General features: G+C 40.1%; 1 protein-coding gene across 3 annotated transcripts in view; it reads left to right on the top strand.

Annotated features, from left to right (window-relative positions):
- Nucleotides 1–27,894, top strand: part of arfgef3 (ARFGEF family member 3) — a 116,257-nt gene that overhangs the window by 5,643 nt on the left and 82,720 nt on the right. For all 3 annotated transcript variants that reach the window (XM_051650864.1, XM_051650865.1, XM_051650863.1), the window contains 4 exons: nucleotides 3,501–3,569; nucleotides 22,238–22,360; nucleotides 22,893–22,938; nucleotides 27,442–27,526. In XM_051650864.1, coding sequence (XP_051506824.1) covers nucleotides 3,501–3,569; nucleotides 22,238–22,360; nucleotides 22,893–22,938; nucleotides 27,442–27,526 — 323 coding nt within the window. The remainder of the gene's footprint in view (nucleotides 1–3,500; nucleotides 3,570–22,237; nucleotides 22,361–22,892; nucleotides 22,939–27,441; nucleotides 27,527–27,894) is intronic.

Below are 27,894 nucleotides of genomic sequence, written 5' to 3'. Positions count from 1 at the left end.
GTGCCATATTTTAACTATGGTTACTGAAGTAAAACCATGGTTACCATGGTAGGGAGGGAAAAAGGAAGCGGTTGACGGATATATCGGCAAGGCCGATAAATCAGGCGATATTTGGTATTTTTAAATGATCAGCATCGGCCGATAAATTTTCCAGTTTGGCCGATTAGTTTGTTAAGCCTGGACGGCGCAGAGGATTGCCTGTTTGCAAGTGAAGGAGCCGTCTGAGATGTGTAAACGACCAGTCACAGTTTGTTTTGTTGTTACCTGCCATTTTGTTACCACAATAATAGGCCTCATTTAAACTGTCCCGAATATCAGATCCTCGACAGACGAGTTCATAATGTTAAAGCTCTCCTGTGTTTCATTCTCCCTCTCTCTCTTCTGCGATAGCGCGATAGAGCAACTATTTTAAACACAAAATAAAAGTGTTTCACGTGCGCTTGAAGTAAATGTTATATTCACTGTGAACTGCATGTACAATTAATTTGACTTAGTTTGACTTTGGTCTTTTTGTCTATCTACAATCTAAAACACACAAAATCATATTTTTTATCCTAAGTAAATCTTAAGTTTTGAGTGAAATTTTGAGGAAATATAATGCTAAAAAGAAGTTAATAATTATTTCTAGCAAATTTATGTATGTCATTTACTAATATTTTAAATTGTGTGGTATAGTATGTCAGCATTATATCGGACTGTCGACCACCCTGCTCTCTGGGTATCGGCAGTAGCCATTAAAATACCCATCTCGGTCGACCACTTGATACAGGTATTGCAAAGGAACCTGAAATAATTGTGAGGGAATGCAAAACTATTAATGAATTCCCGCTCTGTCCTTGAAGGGGCACCGTACATGACACATTTGTTCCACTCTAAAACTTTGAGAGCAGCCTACAGAGGTCGCATTTTAAGACATTATAACTCCAGGTTCACACATACTCCGTGAGCGTGACTCAAGTGGTGCGTGAGCGGGGCGGTCACGTCGGACGTTCACATTTGCCACATCTCTTCCGCGAGAAACAGCAGCGCCTCTGCGCAGAAAATAAATTTATGTATAGGGTCCAACGATACATTTTTCTTTAATAAGGTCAAAATAAGGTTACAGACCTTAGTCACACTAGCACCATCTTTGATTTTTAATAGGAATGACAATGAGGCTGTGAGGAATAGATGTACAGTCTCTTCAATGGGCTGTCCTGCAGTTTAAATAGTTTTTGGATCGTTCCGCGGACAAAACATTGAAAAAATGTTGTTTCGAGATTGGGTTAAGGTTAGGATTATTCCGGTAGCACATGAAGGCAGCATAAGGTCTATTACTGCTTCAAGTACAACAGCGGGCAATCACGTGCACTTCATCTTTATCAGCATACTTGGTTGTGATTGATTAATGTTGTGTCGACTGTACACCTATATACACAGAACGGCAAAAGGTCTGGCAGTTTATTAATTCTTTCCTTTATTAAGTTATTTTATTGAGTTTACTTGCATGCAGACATATACATTTTAGTGTACTATAGGTTTGTTTTGAATAATTTTGATTTGCTTTTGTGTCTTTTCTATAATCTCCTGATTATTTTAGTGTTGTACTGCACCCAGAGCCACTGCGCTCAGCGTGAGCCACACAGCAAAAATAAGCTCAACGCCGAAACTATACGCTCACTACCGTGTCTGGGACGCGTCACCTCGCGACTCACACTTGCAGTGTGAACGGTGTAATCTGTTAATATGGATGCCGAATCGAAAAAGCGCCGCTCACACCCTGCTCACGGAGGATATGTGAACCCGGCATAAGCATGCTCCAGACACAGAGGTGTTTCAAAATGTAGGCAGAAGCATTATGCTGCCTCCAAGGTACGTGGTTTTAGTCAAATTCTGAGGCAGCATCACATGTATCTTTTGTGGAGAAGGCAATCCCAAAATGCATTTCAACAAGCTTAGTTAAAAAAATTAATCCAAGATGAGAAATGTTGGTGAGAAACATACAGTAATTCATTCAGTCCTTAAAACTATGGATTAAAATAGTCCAGTCTAATAAAAAATTGACTCCTATATATTTGTTTGAGTTAGGTATTTCTATGCTTATTAGCACATCATTAGCACAGTGAAGTAGACAGTGAGGCCAATCACTAGGTTTATGAACATAGCTATTATGTTCCTGATCTCCTGTGTCTAACACATACACTATATTGCCAAAAGTATTCGCTCACCCATCCAAATAATTGAATTCAGGTGTTCCAATCACTTCCATGGCCACAGGTGTATAAAATGAAGCACCTAGGCATGCAGACTGCTTCTACAAACATTTGTGAAAGAATGGGCCGCTCTCAGGAGCTCAGTGAATTCCAGCGTGGTACTGTGATAGGATGCCACCTGTGCAACAAGTCCAGTCGTGAAATTTTCTCGCTACTAAATATTCCACAGTCAACTGTCAGTGGTATTATAACAAAGTGGAAGCAATTGGGAATGACAGCAACTCAGCCACGAAGTGGTAGGCCACGTAAAATGACAGAGCGGGGTTAGCGGATGCTGAGGCGCATAGTGCGCAGAGGTCGCCAACTTTCTGCAGAGTCAATCGCTACAGACCTCCAAAGTTCATATGGCCTTCAGATTAGCTCAAGAACAGTGCGTAGAGAGCTTCATGGAATGGGTTTCCATGGCCGTACAGCTGCATCCAAGCCATACATCACCAAGTGCAATGCAAAGCGTCGGATGCAGTGGTGTAAAGCACGCCGCCACTGGACTCTAGAGCAGTGGAGACGCGTTCTCTGGAGTGACGAATCACGCTTCTCCATCTGGCAATCTGATGGACGAGTCTGGGTTTGGCGGTTGCCAGGAGAACGGTACTTGTCTGACTGCATTGTGCCAACTGTGAAGTTTTGTGGAGGGGGGATTATGGTGTGGGGTTGTTTTTCAGGAGCTGGGCTTGGCCCCTTAGTTCCAGTGAAAGGAACTCTGAATGCTTCAGCACACCAAGAGATTTTGGACAATTCCATGCTCCCAACTTTGTGGGAACAATTTGGGGATGGCCCCTTCCTGTTCCAACATGACTGCACACCAGTGCACAAAGCAAGGTCCATAAAGACATGGATGAGCGAGTTTGGTGTGGAAGAACTTGACTGGCCTGCACAGAGTCCTGACCTCAACCCGATAGAGCACCTTTGGGATGAATTAGAGCGAAGACTGCGAGCCAGGCCTTCTCATCCAACATCAGTGTCTGACCTCACAAATGCGCTTCTGGAAGAATGGTCAAAAATTCCCATAAACACACTCCTAAACCTTGTGGAAAGCCTTCCCAGAAGAGTTGAAGCTGTTATAGCTGCAAAGGGTGGGCCGACGTCATATTAAACCCTATGGATTAAAAATGGGATGTCACTTAAATTCATATGCGTCTAAAGGCAGATGAGCGAATACTTTTGGCAATATAGTGTTAGTGTTAATAGAGCTGCCAAGTAGCTATTGTATTGCACAAAGCCAATGTTTTTTTGTTCTTTGTGTCGTAGGTTCTGCTTTGTGTCACCTACTCCTCTTCTTTTGAGATCAATGGCCACAACATCTTGAGAATTGCTGAGGTAAGACAATCTTTATTGATGTTTGACCCACAGCGAATCAAAAATCGCTAACCTGATGTGAATCTGGCAACAGTACAATTCAAGTCAAATTTTATATGTTCTTATAGACATCTACACAATCATGTCCCTTTAATATGGTCAAAGCAGCTATTTGGTCACTATTACATCATTTTGGGGCGCCCGCTTTACAGGTGATTCTCACAAAACCATGAAAGAACATGTCCAGGTTGTTCCACCCCCAAAATCAAAAGAAATAATTTCAGTAAATAATAGAATATATTCTGATATATTTTGACATTTTATTTTTCAAATATCAAAGAGATGATGCAACAAATATAGAACAGGATTCATTACTTCCACTGAAATTTCATGAGACTGTCAAACACGTATTGAGATACACATAAGATACACTTAAGTACACATATGCATTTTCTCAGGCACTTTTTGAGTCTTAATAGATGCACAACTTGCATAATTTCAGTAGTACACCCAAATGACAATAGTCATATATAGTTTGTGTGTTACACTTGCTATAGTTTACTTTCACATTGCAAATGTAAATCAAGTCGATCACTGAAACAAAAGCGCCACCTTGAGTCAAATAGCATGTATAATATGTACGTGTACACGCATATGGAAAACAACAAAATTTATTTTTAGCAATTTTGCCATTATTTTTTGTTACACTATTCATAAGGGAATGGTTGAGGAATACCAAAGAGGTGTGGGCATAATAAAAAAAAATGGATGAGGTACAGGGGGTGGAATGAGGTCCCAGGTCACTAATGACCCGAGGTATGCATTAAAGTTACTTTTGTAAATAGTTTATATTGTAACTAACTGATTTATTAAAAAAGGCTGCTTGACATTATTTTAATTATTATAAAGGTGCATCTGGTAATATTTATGTTTGTCGCACTGACACATAGTGGCGTAGATTCAGCACGAATCAAGCGCGAAAGATAACTATACCATAGTAGAAATGCTCTATTCACAGTCAGACGTGATTTATTTATTCCATGAGTGAAAGCATCCAATTACAATGAATGTTTGATATAAAGCAAGTAATTTTCAGCTGAACATGTGATCTCAAGATGGCAGCACTCATGAATGTTCATCCAGAACCATGTACAATAAAGCAACTTGCTCTCAAAGTCAGATATGACTACAGTCTTTGTCTCAAGCGAGTGTACATCATTTTAATTGAATTTTTCAACAATACAATTTATTTCTCTCTGTTTACAAGTTAAGCAAGTCCACCTTTAAATTTGGAGTAGCTTGTTGCATAGGAAGCTACAGTTTCAATGCTTAGTTCCCCAACACTGATATTAACAGAATTTATACAAATTGTTTTGAAATAAAACTATCAAGCAGGATGAAGAACAAGACGCCATGTGAAGGGCAGACGTGTGAGAGACAGCTCTGCGCACTTTGCTAATTTTTAAAATTATTTTCATGATATAATCCGGTGAAATTCGATATACCCAGTTACACATTTACTGTTTGAGGTAAACATGGCAAAGAAGTCAAAATCCTCGGGCTCTGGAGAAATTAAAAGACACTTGCGGGTTCAAGATGAAATCCCAGACAGGCCTGTGTACCGGGGACTGGATTTGGATGGCGCGGCGGGAGAAGGAATCCAACGTCATCTGTCCAACATGTCGGTGATGCTGACGAAGGTACTTGCGGACTTGGAGGATCTCGCTGTAATCTGTCGAGTCACAAGAGTGACAGATGTTGAAAAACGAATCGATTATTTGGAGGCATCAGAGAGGGAATTAGCTGCTAATCCGCCTGTGACCATAGTTGATTTGGAACGTGTTCTTGAAAAGCTTGAAGATCTTGAGAATAGAAGCCGCAGGAATAACATTAAAATTGTTGGAATTCCTGAGCATGAGGAGGGCGAGATATGGTGAAATTCCTAGAGGAGCTTTTCCCGAGTCTGCTCGACATAACTGGCCACAAGCTGGAAATCGAGTGATCTCACAGAGTCCCAGCTCACAGGGAGGGGGAAGGCCCCGATCGATTCTGGCCAAATTTTTGAAAACATCCGATAAAGATCTCGTGTTGCGCCAGGCAAGGAGCAAAGGAAAGCTTTCTTGGAAGAATTACAATATTTTCTTGTACCCGGACTTTGCGAACTCGACGAGAGAAACGAGAGAAACGCGATCGGTTTAGGGAATGCAAGAAACTCTTACATCAGCGGAAGATCACATTTGCTCTGATGTTTCCAGCCAGACTGAGAATAAACACCAAGGACGGCATGTCCCAATCAGGCAATGTCTTTTATTGAAACAATGGGTGAATAACCATTGGGTGTTTTTCTTGTGAGTGGATTGACTCACTGTACATACTCTGGCTTTCGGAGAAAGCTGGCCGCCATTTTTGTTTCCTTTTGCGTTGGCACTGCCGAGTGGTTGGAGTTTTTGTTTTGTGGATTAACACTTTTCCTTAAAGAAACTTTTGCATTGACGGAACATAACTTTTACAATGAACGGATGACTGCAAAATATCTACATGCCCACACAAAGGATGTCTTTTATAAAGTTGGTGGTCTGTGTAAATCATGGGATATACTTTTATGCGGCCTCCGAGTGAATTGACTCTTGACCATCCGAGGACCAGGATACGTGTTTCGTTTTCTTTTGTGCTGGTTCCGCCTAGCGGTTGGAGCTTGTTTTGTTAAATAACATTACTTCAGGACATTTGTTTTGTGAAGGAATACACCTTTGAGACAGTTCCGCGAATGAGTCTACTCGTTCTTTGTGTTTATTCTGCCTGTTGGCTGGGGTTTGTTTTACAAAATATTTTCTGTTATGTAATTTTGCCTTACAAATTTGTGAGGCAAAATTGAGCAATCCGATGGCAAAGTTGTCGCGGGGGCTCTCGTAGGCGTACATGGACTCTTTGAGTTTAGAGGGATTGACACCGGTTGGCGCTGTCGTGCGCGGGGTTAATACGCACGTTTTTCTTTTTTCTGTTTGTTTTGTTCGGGGGGGAAGTTCGGGGTTTTATTGTTCATGGAATGTAAATGGGTTGGGGCACCCCATAAAAAGAAGGAAGGTTATTTCTTTTCTTAAATGTAAGAAATATGATATAGTGTTTCTTCAAGAAACACATCTTTTCCTGCAGGAAGCTGAAAAATTTAGGAACATATGGGGTGGACATGTTTTCTTTAGTGTTGGCTCAAGTAAGAGCAAGGGAGTCATTATATTGGTAAATAAACATTTACAATTCAAATTTCTCAAACAGTTTAATGACAAATTAGGAAGAGTCATTATTGTTTTAGCAGAAATTCAGGGGCAAAGTCTGATTTTGGGTAATATTTACATGCCTAATGCTGATGATCATGGCTTTTTTATAGATCATCTATAAAAATATATGAAGGAATGTTGCAAGCCGCTGGCACCCCACATGATATAATTTTAGAAGGAGACTTTAATCTTTTGATGGACTCAGTCCTTGATCATAGTGAAGCAAAAGTGTGTAAGCCCCCTAGAGCAACATTGACACTTTACAGGATGTGTAAAAATCTTGGTCTTACAGATATTTGGAGACTTTTGAACCCATCTGGTAGAGACTATACATTTTTTTCATCAGTCCATAAGATTTATTCTAGAATAGATTGTTTTTCATTTCATCTGTTGTTGATTGCTCAATTGGAAACATCTTAGTCTCGGATCACACCCTAGTGAGTTTAGAGGTGTTGCCACATATAGAGAAAAAGAAATCATATAGTTGGTGCCTTAATGTATCCCTTTTGCAAAAATCCTGATTTCCAACAAATGTTAAAGACTGAAATCAGTGTTTATATGGAAACCAACTGGTCCTCGGTATCCTCTGTGGGCGTGGCTTGGGAGGCACTTAAGGCGGTTCTTATGGGTCGGATCATACAGTATGCCTCATTCACAAAAATCCAAAGCACGAGAACTTGTGGAGTTGGAAGGAAATATTAAAATTGCAGAGGCAGTGCTGAAGCGCCGTATGTCATCTGATGGTCTCAGAGAATTGACCTGATTGAAATATAGATATAATACTATTTTGTCGCAGAAAGTGGAGTTTTGGTTATTCAGGGCAAGACAGTTATACTTTGAGTCGGGGGACAAAGCAGGGAAGCTTTTGGCTAGATATATAAAGCAGAGAGAGTCTTTTTCTACCATTCCCTCAGTGAAATCTGCTGGTGATGAAATATTTACCTCAGCCATTGATATTAATAATGCCTATAAAGAATTCTCTTGATCTTTATAGTTCCACGTCTTCGTCTACTGATGAAGATATTAGAAACTTTGTGGAACCATTAGATCTTCCTAAACTGAAGACTAAGCATAAAAAATGCTCTTGATTCTGAGATAACCTTGGAGGAGCTTGACTAGGTAATTAAGTCCCTACCTACTGGCAAGGCTCCAGGGCCAGATGGTTTTGCCGCAGAATTTTTTTAGATCTTATGCTACAGAACTGGCTCCACTTTTGTTAGAAGTTTATACTGAATCATTAAAGAATGGAAAGCTTCCTCCAACCATGACACAAGCCCGGATCAGTTTGATTCTTAAAAAGGACAAAGATCCAAGTGAGTGTAAGAGTTACCATCCAATCTCCCTGATCCAACTAGATGTAAAAATTTTGTCAAAGATTTTGGCTAACCGATTAAGTAAGGTTATGACATCTCTTATACATATAGATCAGGTGGGGTTTATTCGGGGCCGCAACTCTTCTGATAGCATCAGACATCTCATCAGTATCATGTGGTCAGTAGCGAGTGATCAGTCTCCGGTCGCTGCCATATCATTTGATGCCGAAAAGGCGTTTGATATGGTAGAATGGGATTATCTTTTTAAGATTTTGTTCAGGAGTACATTTATTGGTTGGATTAAGTTACTTTATAGACACCCTGTAGCAGCGGTACAAACAAATGGATTAATTTCAGATTATTTTACTCTGAATAAGGGCACTCGGCAGGGTTACCCTCTTTCCCCATTATTGTTCTGTCTTGCCCTGGAACCATTAGCAGCCGTGATAAGAAAGGAGGATGATTTTCTAGGAGTGATTGCGGGAGGTGTGGCGCATAAGTTTCTGCTTTATGCAGATGATATTTTATTATTCGTCTCCGACCCCACTAGATCTATGCCTTGCCTCCACAGAATTATTAATTCCTTTTCCAAGTTCTCAGGATACAAAGTCAATTGGTCTAAATCCGAAGCGTTGGCTTTGACAGCGTACTGTCCAGTAACGGCCTTCCAGCCGGGCACCTTCCAGTGGCCCAAACAGGACATTAAGTATTTGGGAATTTTATTCCCAGCAAATTTGTCTGATTTAGTCAGAGTTAATTTTGATCCCTTAATAAAAAGGTTTTCGAATGATATGGACAGGTGGGCTTCATTACATTTATCGATGATTGGGAAGGTTAATGTAATTAAAATGAAGTGTATTCCAAAATTCAACTACCTGTTACAATCTCTCCCTATAGATGTCCCCTTCTCTTATTTCAAGCAATTTGATAGCATAGCGAAGTCCTTCATTTGGAATGGTAAGCGTGCCAGGTTAAATTTAAATAAGTTACATAGGCCGATTGACAGGTGGGTTAGGCCTACCCAAGATTTTGTTTTATTATTATGCATTCGGTCTCATATATTTGGCTCATTGGTCGCTTCCACCTGAGAGAGCCCCTCCCTGGTTTTGTATTGAAAAGAAAGCTCTTGCCCATATCTCGCCTCTGCATAGCCTTTCGATCAAATTAATCGGAGAAGTTAAATCACACCCCGTTATTTTGCATTTACACTCGATATGGACAAAAGTGTCCAGAGTGTTTAATTGGGATATTTATTTAAACGTAGCCTCGAGCATATAGCTGAACCCTAAACTATGCATTAATAAGTCCCCCTTCTGTTGGTCAGATTGGATTGTGAGGGGGTTTAATACACTCGGTGACCTATATGAGAGTGGAGTATTGAGACCTTTTGAAAATTTGGTTCAAAATTTTGGGATTCCCAGATCTCAGTTTTATAAGTTATTTACAGCTGTGCCACCTACTCTGCACTGTTTTTGGGAGTGGCACACACCCCACAGTGCGGCAGATACTCTGGGAGTGGAGATTACTGCTTTTAGAAAAGGTCATGAGGCATCAGTGTATTACTCCCTGCTAATTCAAAGTCTGGGGGACGGAGCTTTAAATTCCCTTAAAAGATTATGGGAGGAAGATTTACATTTGTTTTGGAGGAGAGAATGTGGGCTAGGATTCTTAAAAACGTCAAGTCTGCATCTAGAGATGCATGAGTGCGCCTTATGCAATTTAAGATTCTACATAGATTTTATTGGACCCCTTCTAAATTGTATAGGCTTGGTCTTAAGGACACACCCACCTGCTGGCGATGCCATTTAGAAGATGGAGACACCACCCATGTGTCGTAAGATACAGGAGTTCTGGTTGAGGGTACAGAATTTTATGGCCGACATATTGGGTACTTGGATCTCCTTTTGCCCCAGGCTCTGTATTTTGGGTGTTTGTGTATCTTTGTCAATTGTATTTGACCACTGGGGTATCTGTTTGTGTTGGGTGGTGGGGTGGGGTGGTTAATGTTTGGGAGGGAGGTTTGTAAATAATATAATGTTATTTATATATATATATATATATATATATATATATAGAATCAATAAATTTTAATAACAAAAAAAAAAAAACTATCAAGCAGCGTTGCATACTTAGCGATCAGATCCCATGCTGCATGTCTGTGTAGATTGGGTTTCTCCCCCTCTGACTTTGTGACTTACTTTGTTATCTTGCCCGCAGTTGGCTATAAACAGCTCATAAAAACACATCACATGTATAAATGGGTCTGCTTGTGCCAGACGCGTCCACATATTCTCCCAGAGCGAGTGTTTTTGAGCAGCTGCAGGGAGCTGTCACCAACACTCCATGAATAATAAGCCTGAAGCAGAACATGACGAAAAACTTGGTTCAGTCATACAGTGGCACCGAAAAATGTGTTGACACTTTGGTCACATGTCATTCCATTAGATAACAAATATTAAAATGACGTCATGCACATTTTTCACACACAGCATTTCAGAAAAAGAAGTTTCTTAGGTTTCAAATTATAAAACAATAGACAAGTTAATGTGATAAACAACACCTGTGATAGGACACCTGTGTGCACTTAAGAGATCGTCCAAGATGATTTCATACATTCACTAAAAATCACTGTGACACCAGCAGTGTTGGGTGTAATGCATTACTAAGTAATTAATTACTGTAATTAAAAATTACAGTAAGGGTAAGGGTAAGTAAAGTAAGGGATTACTGTTAATTTTTCAGTAATTACAGTTACTTCTGATGTAATTGCGTTAAATAATGTATGGACTATAGAACAATTCTATATAAAACAAAAGTGAATTTAAAATAGAAATTTAAATGTCTAATGTTAAAATATATGTTTTCTTATTTAACGCTGCCCCCTTAAATGCTTTGGCCAGTTCATGAATAATTTATTTGATTTTATATGATGTATTTTAAAGAATTAAAAGAACAGTTTCATGGTTATCCTTGTAATTTTCATCTGGTCGAGGTTGATAAGGGTTTAAGAAAGTAATTATTAATAAGTAATGCAATTACCTTTCAGACAGAGTAATTAGTACAGTAATCTAATTACACTGTAGAAGATGTGATTAGTAGTTAGTGATGAATTGCTTACCCAACACTGGACACCAGCTGGTAAACTAGAACTAGTGAAATTAGTTCTGAGAAAAGCTCTGGGGTCTGTGTACCTTTTGGATAATTTTTGTTTTTATCTTCAAAGCGTAATAACAATAAACTGACAGTTTACTCGCTTTTCATCTAGAAAGAAATTAGCAAAATTGAGAACACTTTATTTTTCATTTTTTGTTTCATATAAGAAATAGAAAAAAAGGCATTCAATTAGATTTCTAATTTTTTCATTCAAGCACTTAAAATAAGTGTATAATCGTATTATTTGATTTGCACAAGCGGATAGACGTGACATGCTCATTTCTACTGAACGGTTAAACCTGCAGAGTGATCTTTCCTTCCTCATTCCTTTTCTTCAGAATAAAAGCCTTTTCACATGGGACATGGCGAGCGCTAAATCACCGTAAGTTTATCGCGTAGCCTACATTGAGGACAGCTTTTTTTACAGTCAAAGCGGTGCTCGTGTTGTAGTTTCAGGTGCGCAGGTTGCCATGGCTACAGTCAGAAAGGATTTATTTTGCCCAACATGTCTATCTGAATACATTTTTTAAAGTGAAATATCAGTGGGGGAGTAAATTTGTGTCCATATACAGTGAGCTATGTGTTAAACAGAACCGAATGAATCTTACATTTTAATGGCTAAAAATAGTTTTCATTTTATTTTTAGGATACAACAACTAACCATGAACTGGTTGAATAAAATGACACCCTTATCTATTATGAGGTTGTCTCTCTTTAACACCTGGGCTATATGCATACAGACAAGATGTTATCTTTACTATATGCGTTCAACCATTAAAATATTATTTATGGACAGTGAATGTGTTTAAAACTTAATGGGAATTAGTTAAAATAAATGTTGTACATGATTAAGGCTGTTCTATCCACAATTTGATTATGGTTTTTATTATTACCCCATTATAATAGCCGGTCTTATTAATATCAGGCCTATATTCCATACAAGTGCCTTGGATTTTTGGCTTGATGTAGCCTACCAGCAACGTGATTCTTTAAGACCAGTTTGGATGAACGGGCATCATTTTTAATACACTTTTGGTGTATTACATTTACCTTTTTGTTACAAAAAGTTTAATAAAACAAATGATTAATTACGCAGATGATCAATAAATTAATTACACCAGGAATTCGTGCTTTGAGTGTGAGGGGGCCGTTTTCAGGTTCAAATAGGTAGGTCTAATGATTTTTTTTTTTTAACAATCCAAGCAAAATGCAACCGCATATCAGCGAAAGTAAATCAGGAACAGGGCATGTTTGGTTCCGTTTTATTTCATCAGTTCAATGTAATGGCGAGCGGGCCTCAGATAGGCGGTAAGTAAAGAACTGGGTGCGGCTCGTGCTCCGACAATGAACTTGACACTTGCCGAATAAAGACTGGAAATCAAAAGGTGTAACTGAATGAAAAAAAAATAAAAAATCGAAAGAGAGAATAAAATAAGTAATAATACAGTACACGATCAATGAGGGCTGAGCCCCTACCCTCAAAAAATCCCATGCTCCTTTTCAAAAGGACCTTTTGTGTCCTTTATACTCCTCAAAACCATGACAATGTACTGCGAGGCTTATTTACATCCAATGATCATTTATATTTCCCCTTATGATTCCCCTGCAATTATTGGCTTGATTTAAATATCATTAATAATAACAACAACAACAATAATGACCAGATAACAAAGTCTATTTAGTTACAGTTAGGTCTGTGCACAGCATCCCAATTCATGATTTTCCTTATAAAAATAAAAAAGCACTGCCACCCCATTCCGCGGTGACTAAAGCAAGTTGGTGAGTTCAATGGCTGTCATATCCAGGTGTCCATTGCTTGATGAGATTGCAGTAAACATGCAGCATATTTTTCTAAGAAATATTAATGTTCTTCATTAAAATGATTAGAATCTATCTGCAAAATCAATCGGCAAGCTTGAACTTGGTGAACTCTTATTTTCTACGAACGGGGTTGAGGAAGAACAGATAATGGTGCACGTTGACCAATCAGAAGAAACAGGAGTTTCAGGCCTGCCCAGATGTGCAAAACAAATATTCTAGTTATAATCTCGGTTTATATGCACAAGTTTTCTTGTTTTTGGCTTTTTATTTTTAAATTGAAAAACAAGCAGATACAGCATCAATTGTTGTGATGTGATAAAGGCAGATAATGTAAATGTGATAAATTAACAGTTTAGTAGTTATTTCGTTTTGAAGACAAAAATGAGAACTAATTATCCGAAGGTACACGGACCCTCTAACATCATTTGTTTGCAGATGCCACTTGATTTGATATTTTTTTGTCAAATGGAATGACGTTAAGCTTAAGTTTCCAATGCTTTTCGGGGTATCGAACTGTACGAGCTGACTGTTATATAGTCTGAAAATGTAGTCTTTTGACTAAATGTTTTAATTTTTATATTTCTATGGTAAAAGTTATTATTGTAGCAGTGCATAAAATGGCACAGTAGAACCCCTCTAACATCTCACTCCCATCATGAAACACATACTTCTAGCCCCTAACTGTGTGTCATTTTGCTGCTATGGTTACAGCCACGTCTTATATCCTTTTTCCATGAGCAAGCACAGCAGAGTGAGCCACGTCAGTTCGAGGCAGGTGTTCTGTGTGCTCAGTCATTCACTGTTCAGTCACTGTTTGCTTCCATCTCACATTCTCCATCAGTTACAGGTTAAACAGAGGCCTGTCAACATGGGAAAGCACATGCTGGAGCAGGATTATTTGGAAATTACCAATCATAGTGCCAATCGTAACATAGCCAATCATAATGCTCTCACTCTTCCCTATTTTCTCTACTTAATTTCATAAAACATGTCAATATTCACATATTTCACCGCAAAATCAATATATATATTGACCGAAGGGTCCTTTGCAGTGCAGTCATTCGTGTACAGGGAGAAGAGCAGTGGAGAGAGAACGCATCCCTGAGGAGCACCAGTGCTAATAGTGAGGGTCCTGGATGTGATTTTCCCCAGTCTCACTAGCTGCTGCTTATCTGTCAGAAAGCTGTTGATCCACCAACTGATTGTGGTTGATCAGGCATGATGGTATTGAAGGCTGAACTGAAGTACACAAATAGGATCCTTTCATAAGTCCCAGGTCTGTCGAGGTGTTGCAAGATATAATGCAGTCCCGTGTTGACAGCATCATCCACAGACCTGTTTGCTCTGTAAGCAAACTGAAGATATTCTAGCAGGGGTCTAGTGATGTGCTTCAGGTAGGCCAAAATCAGTCTCTCAAATGACTTCATGACCACAGACGTGAGAGCGACAGGTCTGTAGTCATTAAGTCCTGTGATTTTGGGGTTTTTGGGGACCGGAATGATGGAGCATTTGAAGCAGCAGGAAACTTCACACTGCATATTATTAATACTGCATATTAATTAATATAATATATACAATACTGTCAGTGTAAAACATTGTAGTGATCCTATAAATAGGCTTTTTAGGTGTGAGGGACTCGACATGGAGGTGAAGGTAGAATCCAAATGCAGGAAGTTTATTTACAATCAACATACAAATCCAAAACACAAGGCAGAGACGTAGTTGTGAAGCAGGCAAAGTAGTTGTTAACAGGTAATCAGTCCAACCAGGCAAACAGAGCAAAACAGTAACAAGTAGGCAATGAAACAGACAAGGAGAATAACGCTTAGTAAGGCAGCGAAACTGGCAATACTTCGCAAGGTCACAGTGGCAAGGCGTGGCTATTTATGATACAAACAGGAAGTCACCATAGAAAAAATGGTTCAGTGTCAGTATTTGGGAGAGGGCTCCCTCTGGCGGTCGTCTGAAGGGATACCAGCCTCATTCATTACAGAACCCCCCCCCCCCAAACAACTTCTGGTGTTGTTGTTCTTGGTCGTCCCCTTGGTCGTGGTGCAGGACGATTCGGGTGCGCTTGGTGGAAGTCTTGGATCAGGGATGGATCCAGTATGTCCTTGGCAGCTACCCATGATCTCTCCTCTGGTCCATAACCTTCCCAGTCCACCAGGTACTGCATCTGGCCCCCTCGATGACGTGATTCTATGATCTCTCTGACCATGTAAGCAGGTGATCCGTCGATCTCCAATGGAGGAGGAGGCTCAAGGTTCCGTGGTTCCGGGGCCAGATGTCAGGTGGACAGGTTTCAACAATGACACATGAAAGGAAGGAGAGATGCGGTAGTTAGAAGGTAGCTCCAGTCGGTAAGTTACAGGATTGATTTTTCGTACAATTCTGAACGGACCAACATACCTGGGGCTGAGCTTGCAGGGTAGCTGCAACTTGAGGTCCCGTGTAGATAGCCAGACTCTCTGGCCAGGTTGATAGTCGGGATGGGGATGCCTCCGATCAGCTTGTATCTGTTGGGCCCGGACAGCCCGCTGCAGTCTGACATGCGCACTGTCCCACAACTGCTCACTCCGCCTGATCCAATCATCCACCGCTGGCACCAAAGAGGGTTCACCCGACCAAGGGAACATAGGAGGTTGGTAGCCCAGCACACATTGGAAGCGAGTGAGTCCAGTAGATGAGTGCGTGAGGGAGTTCTGGGCGTATTCAGCCCATGGGAGGAAGTCGCTCCATCTCTGTTGTTCTCCACTGCAGTAAGACCTGAGATACCTGCCGATTTCCTGGTTTAGCCTCTCCACCTGTCCGTTAGCCTGAGGATGATAACCAGACATAAGGCTGATGTTGATGTCTAGCTGTTTTCAAAAAGCCTGCCAGACTCTGGAAGTGAACTGTGGTCCCTGGTCTGACACTGTCTTCTGGTAGACCATAGATCCTGAAAACTTGGTGGAAAAGAACGTTAGCGGTTTACATGGCAGTGGGTAGACCTTTCAAGGGGATTAGTCTGCATGACTTAGAGAAACGATCAATGATAACAAAGATGGTGGTATACCCATTGGAGTTTGGTAGATCGGTGATGAAGTTGACGGACAGGTGGGAACAGGGTCTCTGAGGGATAGGCAGTGACTGTAGCAGGCCGGCTGGCAGTTCTCTAGGGGTTTTAGACTGTGCACACACTTGTACTTGTAACATAAGCAGTGATGTCATTAATGATTGAGGGCCACCAAAATGAGTAAGGTACCAGGCTTATATGTTTCTTGGGCTCTTTGGATTTTTCCATGATGTCCCAGCTTATGGGTGCGATGATAACAGAAAGTGGTAATATGGATTCGTTTTGAGGTATGTTGTGAAGGGGATCGTGACGATGGGAAAGAGCATCAGCTTTGCAGTTCTTGCTGGCAGGGCGGTAGGTGACAGTGAATTGGAACCTTGTGAAGAAGAGTGACCATCTGGCTTGTTGTGGATTGAGATGTTTTGCTCCCTTGATGTATTCGAGTTTCTTATGGTCAGTGATTACTTGGAATGGATGGACAGAACCTTCAAGCCAGTGGCGCCACACTTCTAGTGCAGCCTTCATGGAGAGTAGCTCTTATTTCCAACATCATAGTTCCTTTCAGCTGAGTTCAGTTTACGGGAAAAGCACAAGGATAAAGTTTTCCAGGATTACCGTGGCGTTGAGAGAGAACCGCCCCTATGCCGCAGTCTGAGGCATCCATATCCACAATGAACGGTTGGTTAGGATCTGGGTGCTTGAGAATGGGGGTGGTCGTGAAACTTGTCTTGAGGGTGTCGAAGGCTTTTTGAGCAGAGTCACTTCATGGTAGCTTGGATGGTTTTCCTTTGAGCAATGATGTTAAAGGGGCAGAGATGAGACTGTAGTTGTGGATAAATCTCCTGTAGAAGTTAGCAAAACCCAGGAAATGTTGTAGCTCCTTAACAACGTGGGGTCTTGGCCACTCTGTGACTGCCTTGATCTTGGAGTCATCCATCTCAACACCTCTATGACTGATGATATACACCAAGAATGTTGTATGGGTAGCGTGGAACTCACACTTTTCTGCTTTCACGTAGAGTTGGTGCTTCAGAAGGCAGGAGAGGACCATTTTAACGTCTTTGTGTTGTGCTTAATCTTGGGAGTATATGAGGATGTCGTCAATGTAGGCGATGACACTTCTGTTGAGGAGGTCTCTGAAGATCTCATTGATGAACGACTGGAACACAGCTGGTGCGTTGGCCAGGCCATAAGGCATCACCTGGTATTCATAGTACCCCCTAGTGGTGATAAATGCGGTTTTCCACTCGTCTCCCTCTCTAATACGATTCAGGTTGAAAGCATTCCTCAAATCCAGTTTTATGTAGATGCGTGCTTCACGTAGTTGTTCTAGGGCAGACAGCGCAAGAGGGAGTGGGTACCTGTACTTGATTGTCACCATGTTAAATCCTCAGTAGTCAAAGCATGGATGGAGCCCTCCATGTTTATTCTCGACGAAGAAGCAGCCTGCTGCAGCTGGTGAGGTGGAAGGACAAATTAACCCTGAAGCTGAAGCCTCCTCAACATAAGTCTCCATGGCCATGGTTTCAGGTCTTGACAATGGATAGGCTTTGCTCTTAGGGGTGTCATGTTGGGAAGTAACTCAACGGCCCAGTCCCATGGACGATGAGGGGGTAGTTGGGTTGCATTGATTTTGCTGAATACCTCAGCGAATTCAGAATATTCCCTGGGGACCTGGATTTGAGCTTGGTTCTCAGGACTTTCAATGCTAGTAGTTAAACATAGCATGGTGACTGTGACATGAAGACAGTTTGACTGACAATAATCTGACCATTGTTTTAACTCACCATGGTTCCAGGAGATTATCCTAGCCAGCCATGGATGACCCAGGATGAGAAGATGCTTGTGTGAGTTGATGACATAAAGAGATATGATCTCGGTGTGAAATAATCCAATCTGTAATGTAACTGGAACAGTTTGGTGAGCGATGCCTGTGCCTATAGGTGCATTGTTCACAGCAGTGATGTTAATAGTGGGTATACAAGGTACTGTAGGGATGTGGAGTTCTTGTACTAGCTCATGGTGAATCAAATTCACAGCAGCCCCTGAGCTGACGAGTGCAGAAACACATTTCAGTTCATCATCAAAAGAGAGTTCAATAGGGAGAGAGAAACTGTGGTGTGTGGGAGATTAAATGTTCATGGTACTCACATTTTATTTTAGAGTCTAGATATCTTTTGCCTTTGTGAGGGCATGCAGAGTTTCGATGATTCCTCTCACCACAGTAGTAACACAGCCGCTCCTGGCATAGGCGATCTGCATCGGTTCAGGGGTGTTGGGGCATGCCTGGACTTGACTATGGACCAATGGTTGTGACTTGGAACTCGTCTTAGGACGTGGTGAATTACATAGTAAATTATCAATCCTCACTGCCAAAGAAATGAATTCATTAAGCGTTGAATCCTCACCCTTGCATGCGAGTTCGGCCTGCAGATTGTAGTTCGGTCCCTCTCTGAACACAGTCTTGAGTGGATCTCATTCCATCCACTTTGGGCTGCTAGTGTCCTGAAGTGTATGGCAAAGTCAGCTGCAGAATGTAAACCCTGGCGAACATGAAGCAGCTGAACAGATACATCTTTACCTCCCTCTGGATATTCAAACACTTCATGGATCTGGGAAGCGAAGTAATCAAACAATGTTTGAAGCTGATTATCACTCTCCCAAACAGCTGAGGCCCAGTCTAGCGATCTACCAGTAAGTGCACATTTCTTGGACTCCTGACTGAATGACTCTTGTTGATTGGAGAAATATACTTTACATTGACGTAAAAATCCCTTACATTTCTCTGGCGAGCCATCAAACTTATCAGGAAGAGCGAATCTTACCAGTGTAGCTTGTGGAGATGGAAGAGAACGGATATAGCAGGTGAGGTTCTCATTTGCAGCTCTTAGGTGGTTAAGTTGTTTCTGGAAACTTTTGAGCAGTTCGCTCTGGTGAGCGAATGCAGCCTGGAGCTGAGCAACTTCCGCTGGATTTATTGATGGTGAAGTATTCTGTGAGGGACTCGACATGGAGGCGAATGTAGAATCCAAATTGAGGAAGTTTATTTACAATCAACATACAAATCCAAGGGCCTGGGTAGCTCAGTGGTAAAATACGCTGGCTACCACCCCTGGAGTTTGCTAGCTCACTAGTTCAAATCCCAGGGTGTGCTGAGTGACTCCAGCCAGGTCTCCTAAGCAATCAAATTGGCCCATCACATGGGGTAAACTCCTCGTGGTCGCTATAATGTGGTTCGTTCTCGGTGGGGCGCGTGGTGAGTTGAGCGTGGTTGCCACGGTGGATGGCGTGAAGCCATGTGATAAGATGCGTGGGTTGATGGTATCAGACGCGGAGGCAACTGGGATTCGTCCTCGCCACCCAGACTGAGGCGAATCACTACGCGACCACAAGGACTTAAAAGCACATTGGGCATTCCAAATTGGGAGAAAAAGGGGAAAAAATCCCAACCCCAAAAAAACATACAAATCCAAAACAAAACACGACATAGTCTTGAAGCAGGCAAAGTAGTTGTTAACAGGTAATCAGAGCAACCAGACAAGCAGAGCAAAACAGTAATCCAAAATCGGTAATCCTGTGAAGCAGGCACAATGGTCGTAACAAGTAGGCAATGAAACAGACAATAACACTTGGTAAGGCAGTGAAACTGGCAATACTTTGCAAGGTCACAATGGCAGGGCATGGCTATTTATATGTTACAAACAGGAAGACACCATAGAAGAAACGGTTCAGTGTCAGTATTCGGGAGAGAGCTCCCTCTGGCGGTTGGCTGAAGGGATACCAGCCTCATTCGTTACATTAGGCTCTAAAATTGATAAATTTAACTAATTCATCGCAGTTTTCTGTGATTAATCACAAATAAATTATGGTACATGATACATTACAACAAACATTAAAAAATGATTACAAATACAGTATGTTTACTTTATACTTTCAAATAACTTGCAAGAAATTGGTTAGTCATAATTTATTTTAATAATTTAAATATGTACGTTAAAATATTCAGGTTTTTTATTTTTATTTATTTATTTATTTTATTTTTTGTGCAGATAGAGTTAATTAGACACATTTTTACATGTATTAATCTTTGATACAAGTATATGTATACATGTCATAGTGAGTGAGAGTACCCCAGCCACTGGAGGTTGCATCAGGAAGGGCATCTGGCGTAAAACCTGTGCCAAGTCAAATATGCGGATCACGGATAGTCTGCTGTGGCGAACCCTAATGGGAGCAGCCGAAAGAAGATGTGTATACATGTCATAAAATCAGTGGGCATGTTGTAATAACAATTTGGGTAAAATCTTCTGCCGTTTTCCAGTGGATTTTTTTTTTTTTTAACAGTAGGATCAAAAGGGGAGATTCAATTCATATCAAATTTTATTGGCAAGAAAAACTTAAGTGTACATTGCCAATGCATTATTAGACACTATACATACAGATATAAAACATATTGAATGCTAAAGTTTAATTTGCTGAAGTTTAAAATCGCAAAACAATTATTTTCTCTACAAGTATACCTGTCTACAGCTTGCTGAATGGCCAGGTCCAATCGTACACATGCTGGGTCTGTCTTTTTCGGTTTCGCTTTTGACAGTGGCTCAAATGAAAGTGAGTGAGCATTTTCAGGCAATGTGTAGAGATATGGCAGCTTGCTCGAAAGAGAGAGAGAGAGAGAAATAATAATGAGAAAATTTTTGATCCAAAAAAGCCTATTTTTATGGATTAGTATGATGTTTTACATTGACAATATTGTCATGGCAGTTAAGCATTTTTTCCCACAATTCTCATTGCCATAATATGGAAAAATCTCATTACTATTCAAATTCGCATTGCTGTAATGCAAAAAGAAATATATTAGTTAGTATATAATATGTACTATTTGTTGTATTGCCTATGAATAATAAGTACTATTTCAGGAATGTGATGTGTGCATTTGTGAGACATTTTGAAACTATTTTCTCTCCAAACATATCAGGCACTAATCTGAACAGCCGGCGCTCCGAAACTCCATATAGTGTTATGCATGATCATTATAATATGTATATATGAATTATAATTTACACTATAATTAGCTGTTATTTTTATTTTTTAACACTGTTTATCTAATTATAAATCAGCACGTGATGGAGAAAGATGGCTTGATGGTTAATGTAGTATTTAAGTAAGTTATTTGCAGTCATATGGTGGAATTGAATTACCATCAAAGCTCAAGAATGTAATATTACTTACAAGCGAAACACTCAAAACCGTAGGAGAGCAGAAAAACTGCATTACATATACAGTATGTAAGGTAAAAAAAAGTTGTTTATAATAATTCAGAATTGCATTGACTTGTGTTTTGGTACATTTTGGGACATATAGAAACTGTTAAATAAATTTACCTCTGCATGTTTTTATGTGCATATTTTACAATGTGTAATCCAAATGAAGTGCAACCTCTCTTGCTTGCTCACTCACTTACACACACACAAAATCTAATTTGCCCTCTTTGTCTGGTGGAATTTAATAATCATCGAACCTCAACAAGATCACCATCGAGTGCTACAACGGCGTGAAACGTGAACACCAGCGAAGTGCAAAGAGTATAGAGATGTAAGCGCAAAACAGAAAACCAAGTAGTTTTAATGTTATCATAAGACGACACGGGGCTTTTTTTTTCCATCTATTTTAATTATTATTATTATTATGATTTTATTTTTTGCACCAAAACGGCATAAAACGTTTCTCTGCACATTTTTCCATTTCCCCCGGCATTGTTTTTCCATTGTTCACATATTGTGCCTAATGGGACATACCTGAATTTTTTTTATATAATTTAGTGTTTCCAAAACTAATAAACATTTCCACATTTCATTGGAAAATATCAGATACGAATCCAGAAATGGATTTATTTCCACATATGAAAGTGGCCCAGATCGGATTTGAAAATGTCAGATTTAATGTGTTTGTAGCAGTTCACACAATCATCCAATTAACATATCTGTGTCACATGTGAGTGTAAAAATCAGATTTTGGCAACAAAACAGGCATTTTTGTCATGGTGGATCTGTATGTCCTGTACATCTTCAGGTTTGTATCGAGACATACATATCGAGCTGTCATCGACGCAGCATCAACACAGCGATCAGGGCCACCCTCGGTCAAATACTGGGAGACCTCGCCCTACAACTGCGCCATAGACAAGACAACACAGTGAGTAGCACCACACAGTTTCAAAGAACTTTACAAACATGCACATCTGTGCTCTCTTATTACACAGCGTTCTGATTGGTCAGGTGCTGCTTTCTGTGGTTTAGATTCTTATGTATAATGACCACTAAACTGTATAATTGGCCATTGGCACATTGGCCATTAGTTTTCCTACATAGCTGTGCTAGTTTCATGAACACTCTCTTTCTTCACACATAATAAAATAATTTCAATTCAAATAAATATTTCATTTCTATTTATTTATTTAAGTAGCTTTGTAATAAGTGGGTTAATGTACAGTCAGCCAGTCATTATCATAAAATAAACCTCTTTAGGGTGATACAGTACTGACATACAGAGACCAGGGTTCTAATCACCCTGTTAGGGTTTGTTTTTTTTTTTTTTTACAAAAATGACTGGCACATTAACTCTTACATAATTTCTTGTTACCTCAAACAATACTAGGATGTCATTTTGAATGCATTGCTTGTGTCTGTCGTTATAATTGTTAAAAGTGTTGTTGTATTTTTTGCAGGGTGTTGATGGGGAGGAACATTACATGTCTGTGCTCCAGCGCAAAGGTACACTAGTGTGAAAAGTCACGAGAGGCCATATATTAGTGTAATTTTACACCAATATATGTAAAGTAATTTTATCACAGCTAAAAGGTGTTCTTATGCACAACATGCAACAGAGAATCCCATAACTTTGGTAAAATCACTGTAATGCATGGCCTTGAGTGGCTTTTTGCTTTTATACTACGCTGGCAACAACAATATCATAAAACAGTGGTTCTCATCTGGTTTTGCTTCGGGACCAAGATTTTACACTGACATCAAGTGGTGACCCAACATGGTTCCAAACTAATTTTATGTCCTTTAACTCAAAGATTTTAATTTTACAACTGTAAATTTGTCATAGGCCCAACAAATAGACAGATTTATCAACATTGCATTGGCGGAATTGGAAATTATTTGCAGTGATTATCAGAGTCCAAGCATATGAGAGGACAACATGACCAAAACAGCCAAATTTGAAAGAACAGATCCTGTGGATGCTGTGGATAAAGTTGTTTTGATGCCCAGTTTCAGCTTGCTTCATCGCAGTTGCACAATTAGGCCTTTTTTGTAGTTATTGCACCCCCTGGCATCGTAGAGTCATGAAATTGGGCATTTATCCTCAGAATGTCCGGTGGTCCATTTGTACCAAGTTTTATGAAGTTGGGACATTGCGATCACAAGATAAAGGCCAATTAGTCATTATGGGCCATGCCCAAAAATGTATTGAGCTCCATTTTCTGAGCGATTCAACAATTCAAAATTATTTTCATAACTTTTTGTAACATAACCAAGTTTCATTTGTATCTGATACATGCCGAAGGATGAGTTTGAAAAAGTAGGTTTAAAAAATAAATAAAGTGCGGGAAATTTTGTCTTGCAGAAATGGAACATTATTAACGAAAATTCTAAATGGCTAAGTAAAGCGCCACCTTGTGGCCGATTCTTACAAATTTTGGTATACTGCCTCATCAAAACACCCTGTAGTACCTACCAAATTTTATAATGATCAGCCGTATACATTATTAGTTGCTGAATTTTGATTGGCTCTCGGTGGCCATTTTGGCTGAATTGACAATTTTGTGAACGTATAAACAACGGCAGTGGTTGGAAGCACAGCCTTTAAAGGGTCACAACACCCTCTGTTTCGGCACAGTTGAGTTCTCACCACATTTTCAAAAAATGCTTGATAAAGTGGCTGTGATCAGCAGTGGAGTGAGGGGAGAAGGGGGAGTGAACACAACAGCTGTCTGATCCAGTCACTCAGCTTTATTTCACTAATGCAGTTAACATCATCAAAGATTCGCACAATTACTCATAACAAAATGCACAAATAAATTATACACTGTTTTGTAAGATCACAATACATTACTCACACTGGTAATTTATATCTGTAATTTAATACGCAAATAAAGGCCAAGCTGTGCAAAATACAGTATGTCAATCTTTTTTACACTTTAATAACTTTTGAAACTTATTCCAACATGTTGATTCACAAATATACTGTAAGTGCTTAGATCGGTTAACACACATTAAGGATGGATGGATGGATCAATATTGTTTGTTTCTGGGACAATCAGTGTAAACCATGTCTGAAACGAGTCCCAGTCAGAGACAGTCCACCTCACCACATGTTTCGTAGCACTCACATCAATAAATAAGTTCTGTGCAAAGCCTGTCCTGTCCCTCTGTCAGCAGTGCGGGGGGGACTTATGTCATGGTACTATTAACTCTCTCAACTGAGGCGCTTGGAAGATTGAAGCGCTGGTCACGTGCATGGCAACTGCACACCGATAAACCTGCAGTGCTCGCTTGTCAAAGGGTAAAGGCCATGCCTTCTCATGAATAATATTGAGAACACCTGTGACATAGAGATGCTTAAATTCAATGGAAAGCTAAATCATGTACGTCATGACCTGTGACGTTGACTCAATGTTCATTTAAAACCCAGAAGACCTACATTAAATCCCTAACTTAACCCTTTTCCTCTTGAAATAAAAACAAAACAAATGTTGACATTCTCTTCCCTTGTGTGCAAGACATATATACTTGTTAATATCTCAAAAATGTGTTATAGTGTTTCATGAACCTTTAACTTCAAGATAATGGAAGCGTTTTCTCCTACCTTTTAAATTCAATAGGCTTTTATTTTGCTATCCTTACTATGCACAATTACAGTGCATCCGGAAAGTATTCACAGTGCTTCACTTTTTCCACATTTTGTTATGTTACAGCCTTATTCCAAAATGGATTAAATTCATTATTTTCCTCAAAATTCTACAAACAATACCCCATAATGACAACGTGAAAGAAGTTTATTTGAAATCTTTGCAAATTTATTACAAATAAAAAAAGGAAAAAAAAAATCACATGTACATAAGTATTCACAGCCTTTGCTCAGTACTTTGTTGAAGCACCTTTGGCACCAATTACAGCCTCAAGTCTTTTTGAGTATGATGCTACAAGCTTGGCACACCTATTTTTGGGCAGTTTCTCCCATTCTTCTTTGCAGGACCTCTTAAGCTCCATTAGGCTGGATGGGGAGCGTTGGTGCACAGCCATTTTCAGATCTCTCCAGAGATGTTCAATCGGGTTCAAGTCTGGGCTCTGGCTGGGCCACTCAAGGACATTCACAGAGTTGTCCCGGAGCCACTCCTTTGTTATCTTGGCTGTGTGCTTAGGGTTGTTGTCCTGTAGGAAGATGAACCTTCACCCCAGTCTGAGGTCCAGAGTGCTCTGGAGCAGGTTTTCATCAAGGATGTCTCTGTACTTTGCTGCATTCATCTTTCCCTCGATCCTGACTAGTCTCCCAGTTCCTGCCGCTGAAAAACATCCCCACAGCATGATGCTGCCACCACCGTGCTTCACTGTAGGGATGGTATTGGCCAGGTGATGAGCAGTGCCTGGTTTCCTCCAGACATGACACTTGCCATTCAGGCCAAATAGTTCAATCTTTGTTTCTCATGGTCTGAGAGTCCTTCAGGTGCCTTTTGGCAAACTCCAGGCGGGCTGTCATGTGCCTTTTACTGAGGAGTGGCTTCCGTATGGCCACTCTACCATACAGGCCTGATTGGTGGAGTGCTGCAGAGATGGTTGTTCTTCTGGAAGGTTCTCCTCTCTCCACAGAGAAGTGCTGGAGCTCTGTCAGAGTGACCATCTGGTTCTTGGTCACCTCCCTGACTAAGGCCCTTCTCCCCTGATCGCTCAGTTTGGCCAGGCGGCCAGCTCTTGGAAGAGTCCTGGTGGTTCCAAACTTCTTCCATTTACGGATGATGGAGGCCACTGTGCTCATTGGGACCTTCAATGCTGCAGAAATTTTTCTGTACCCTTCCCCAGATCTGTGCCTCGATATAATCCTGTCTCAGAGGTCTACAGACAATTCCTTGAACTTCATGGCTTGGTTTGTGCTCTGACATGCACTGTTAACTGTGGGACCTTATATAGACTGGTGTGTGCCTTTCCAAATCATGTCCAATCAACTGAATTTACCACAGGTGGACTCCAATCAAGTTGTAGAAACATCTCAAGGATGATCAGTGGAAACAGGATGCACCTGAACTCAATTTTGAGTGTCATGGCAAAGGCTGTGAATACTTATGTACATGTGATTTTTTTCGTTTTTTATTTGTAATAAATTTGCAAAGATTTCAAACAAACTTCTTTCACGTTGTCATTATGGGGTATTGTTTGTAGAATTTTGAGGAAAATAATGAATTTAATCAATTTTGGAATAAGAAAAAACAAAATGTGGAAAAAGTGAAGCGCTGTGAATACTTTCCGAATGCACTGTATATGGTTAGTTACATCTGAACAGTGAACAGTTGAGAACACTGTGATAAAAAAAACAAAAAAAAACAATGTTTAATAAATAGGTAATTTATTAATAATAATCATAACAAAATTTCTTTAATATAGTTCATTAGCCTAACTGTAGGCTGTTTACAGTTATCATGCATTGTAGCAATTCTGTGCATTACTATAGATAGAATATGCTCTCACAGCGGTCTGACACATTTCGGGATGTAATGACGCTGGAAAATGAGCTTGCGTATCTAGAAGCATCTGCGTTCATGTAATTGCGCAGAGTGTGGCAGAGTTTGGAATGGCATACTACCCATACTACTCTTACTACTACTGCCATATCTATCAATGCAGACATAGTAAGAGTAGTATGGTAGTATGCCCTTCCGAACTCGGCCTGTGTTCGGCCTTTATGCTGTCTGCCTTTTGAAACAGGTTTGGTTTTGGGATCGCACCTATCTCACTAGGCTTTGGAAGAGAACTATGATGTTTCACACACACAGTTTGATTTATAATAAGTAAGCTTTTTTGTTTTGTTCCCTTCACAAAGGAAGAGAGCATGTTATTGTTGAGGTGTTTTACATGCACTAGTAGTAGATCATATCTCCGAATTGCTTGGCAACATTTTTACTATATGTGCGGTACATTAAGGTTTTATTGACTCTGCCTAATGTAATATGTTATGTGCAGTATATGGTGTATAGTTATGTATATATGTGTTTGCAGATATCTCTCCCACTACTGATGCGCTGTATGAAGATGTTGTGATGGTGCTAATTGTATTCTGTGACAAATTGGAATCTGTCTCAAAGTAAGCATTACATCTATAGTGTATCATCAACTTTTATTAGTGGTGTTTAAGAAGGCAAGTATCACTATTATCATAGTTTGGGCTTGTCATTTGAACAAACCCCTAAGTACAGTATTATACTTTGGCATGTAACTCGTCCTGCACTAGTTGTCTTACAGACATGGCTGATACCTCAAATCATGCAGCTTGTAGAGGAAAGATGTGCTGTTACTGTTCCAAGATAACAGATTTAGGATTAAAAACTGGGTGAAAAATCCCATTGATTTAGATTGAGGGAGGGACTCAAACCATATCTAGGGACCAGAAAATCAAAGAGACTTAGGGGAAGGGCACTTTTGACTTGGGCATGTAAGCAGCTTATTAACCAC

This window comes from Myxocyprinus asiaticus, chromosome 23 (assembly GCF_019703515.2).
Source record: "Myxocyprinus asiaticus isolate MX2 ecotype Aquarium Trade chromosome 23, UBuf_Myxa_2, whole genome shotgun sequence".
In the NCBI taxonomy this organism is placed as follows: domain Eukaryota; kingdom Metazoa; phylum Chordata; class Actinopteri; order Cypriniformes; family Catostomidae; genus Myxocyprinus; species Myxocyprinus asiaticus.
Note: the sequence above shows the minus strand (reverse complement) of the source record. Positions and strands in the feature narration are given on the sequence as shown.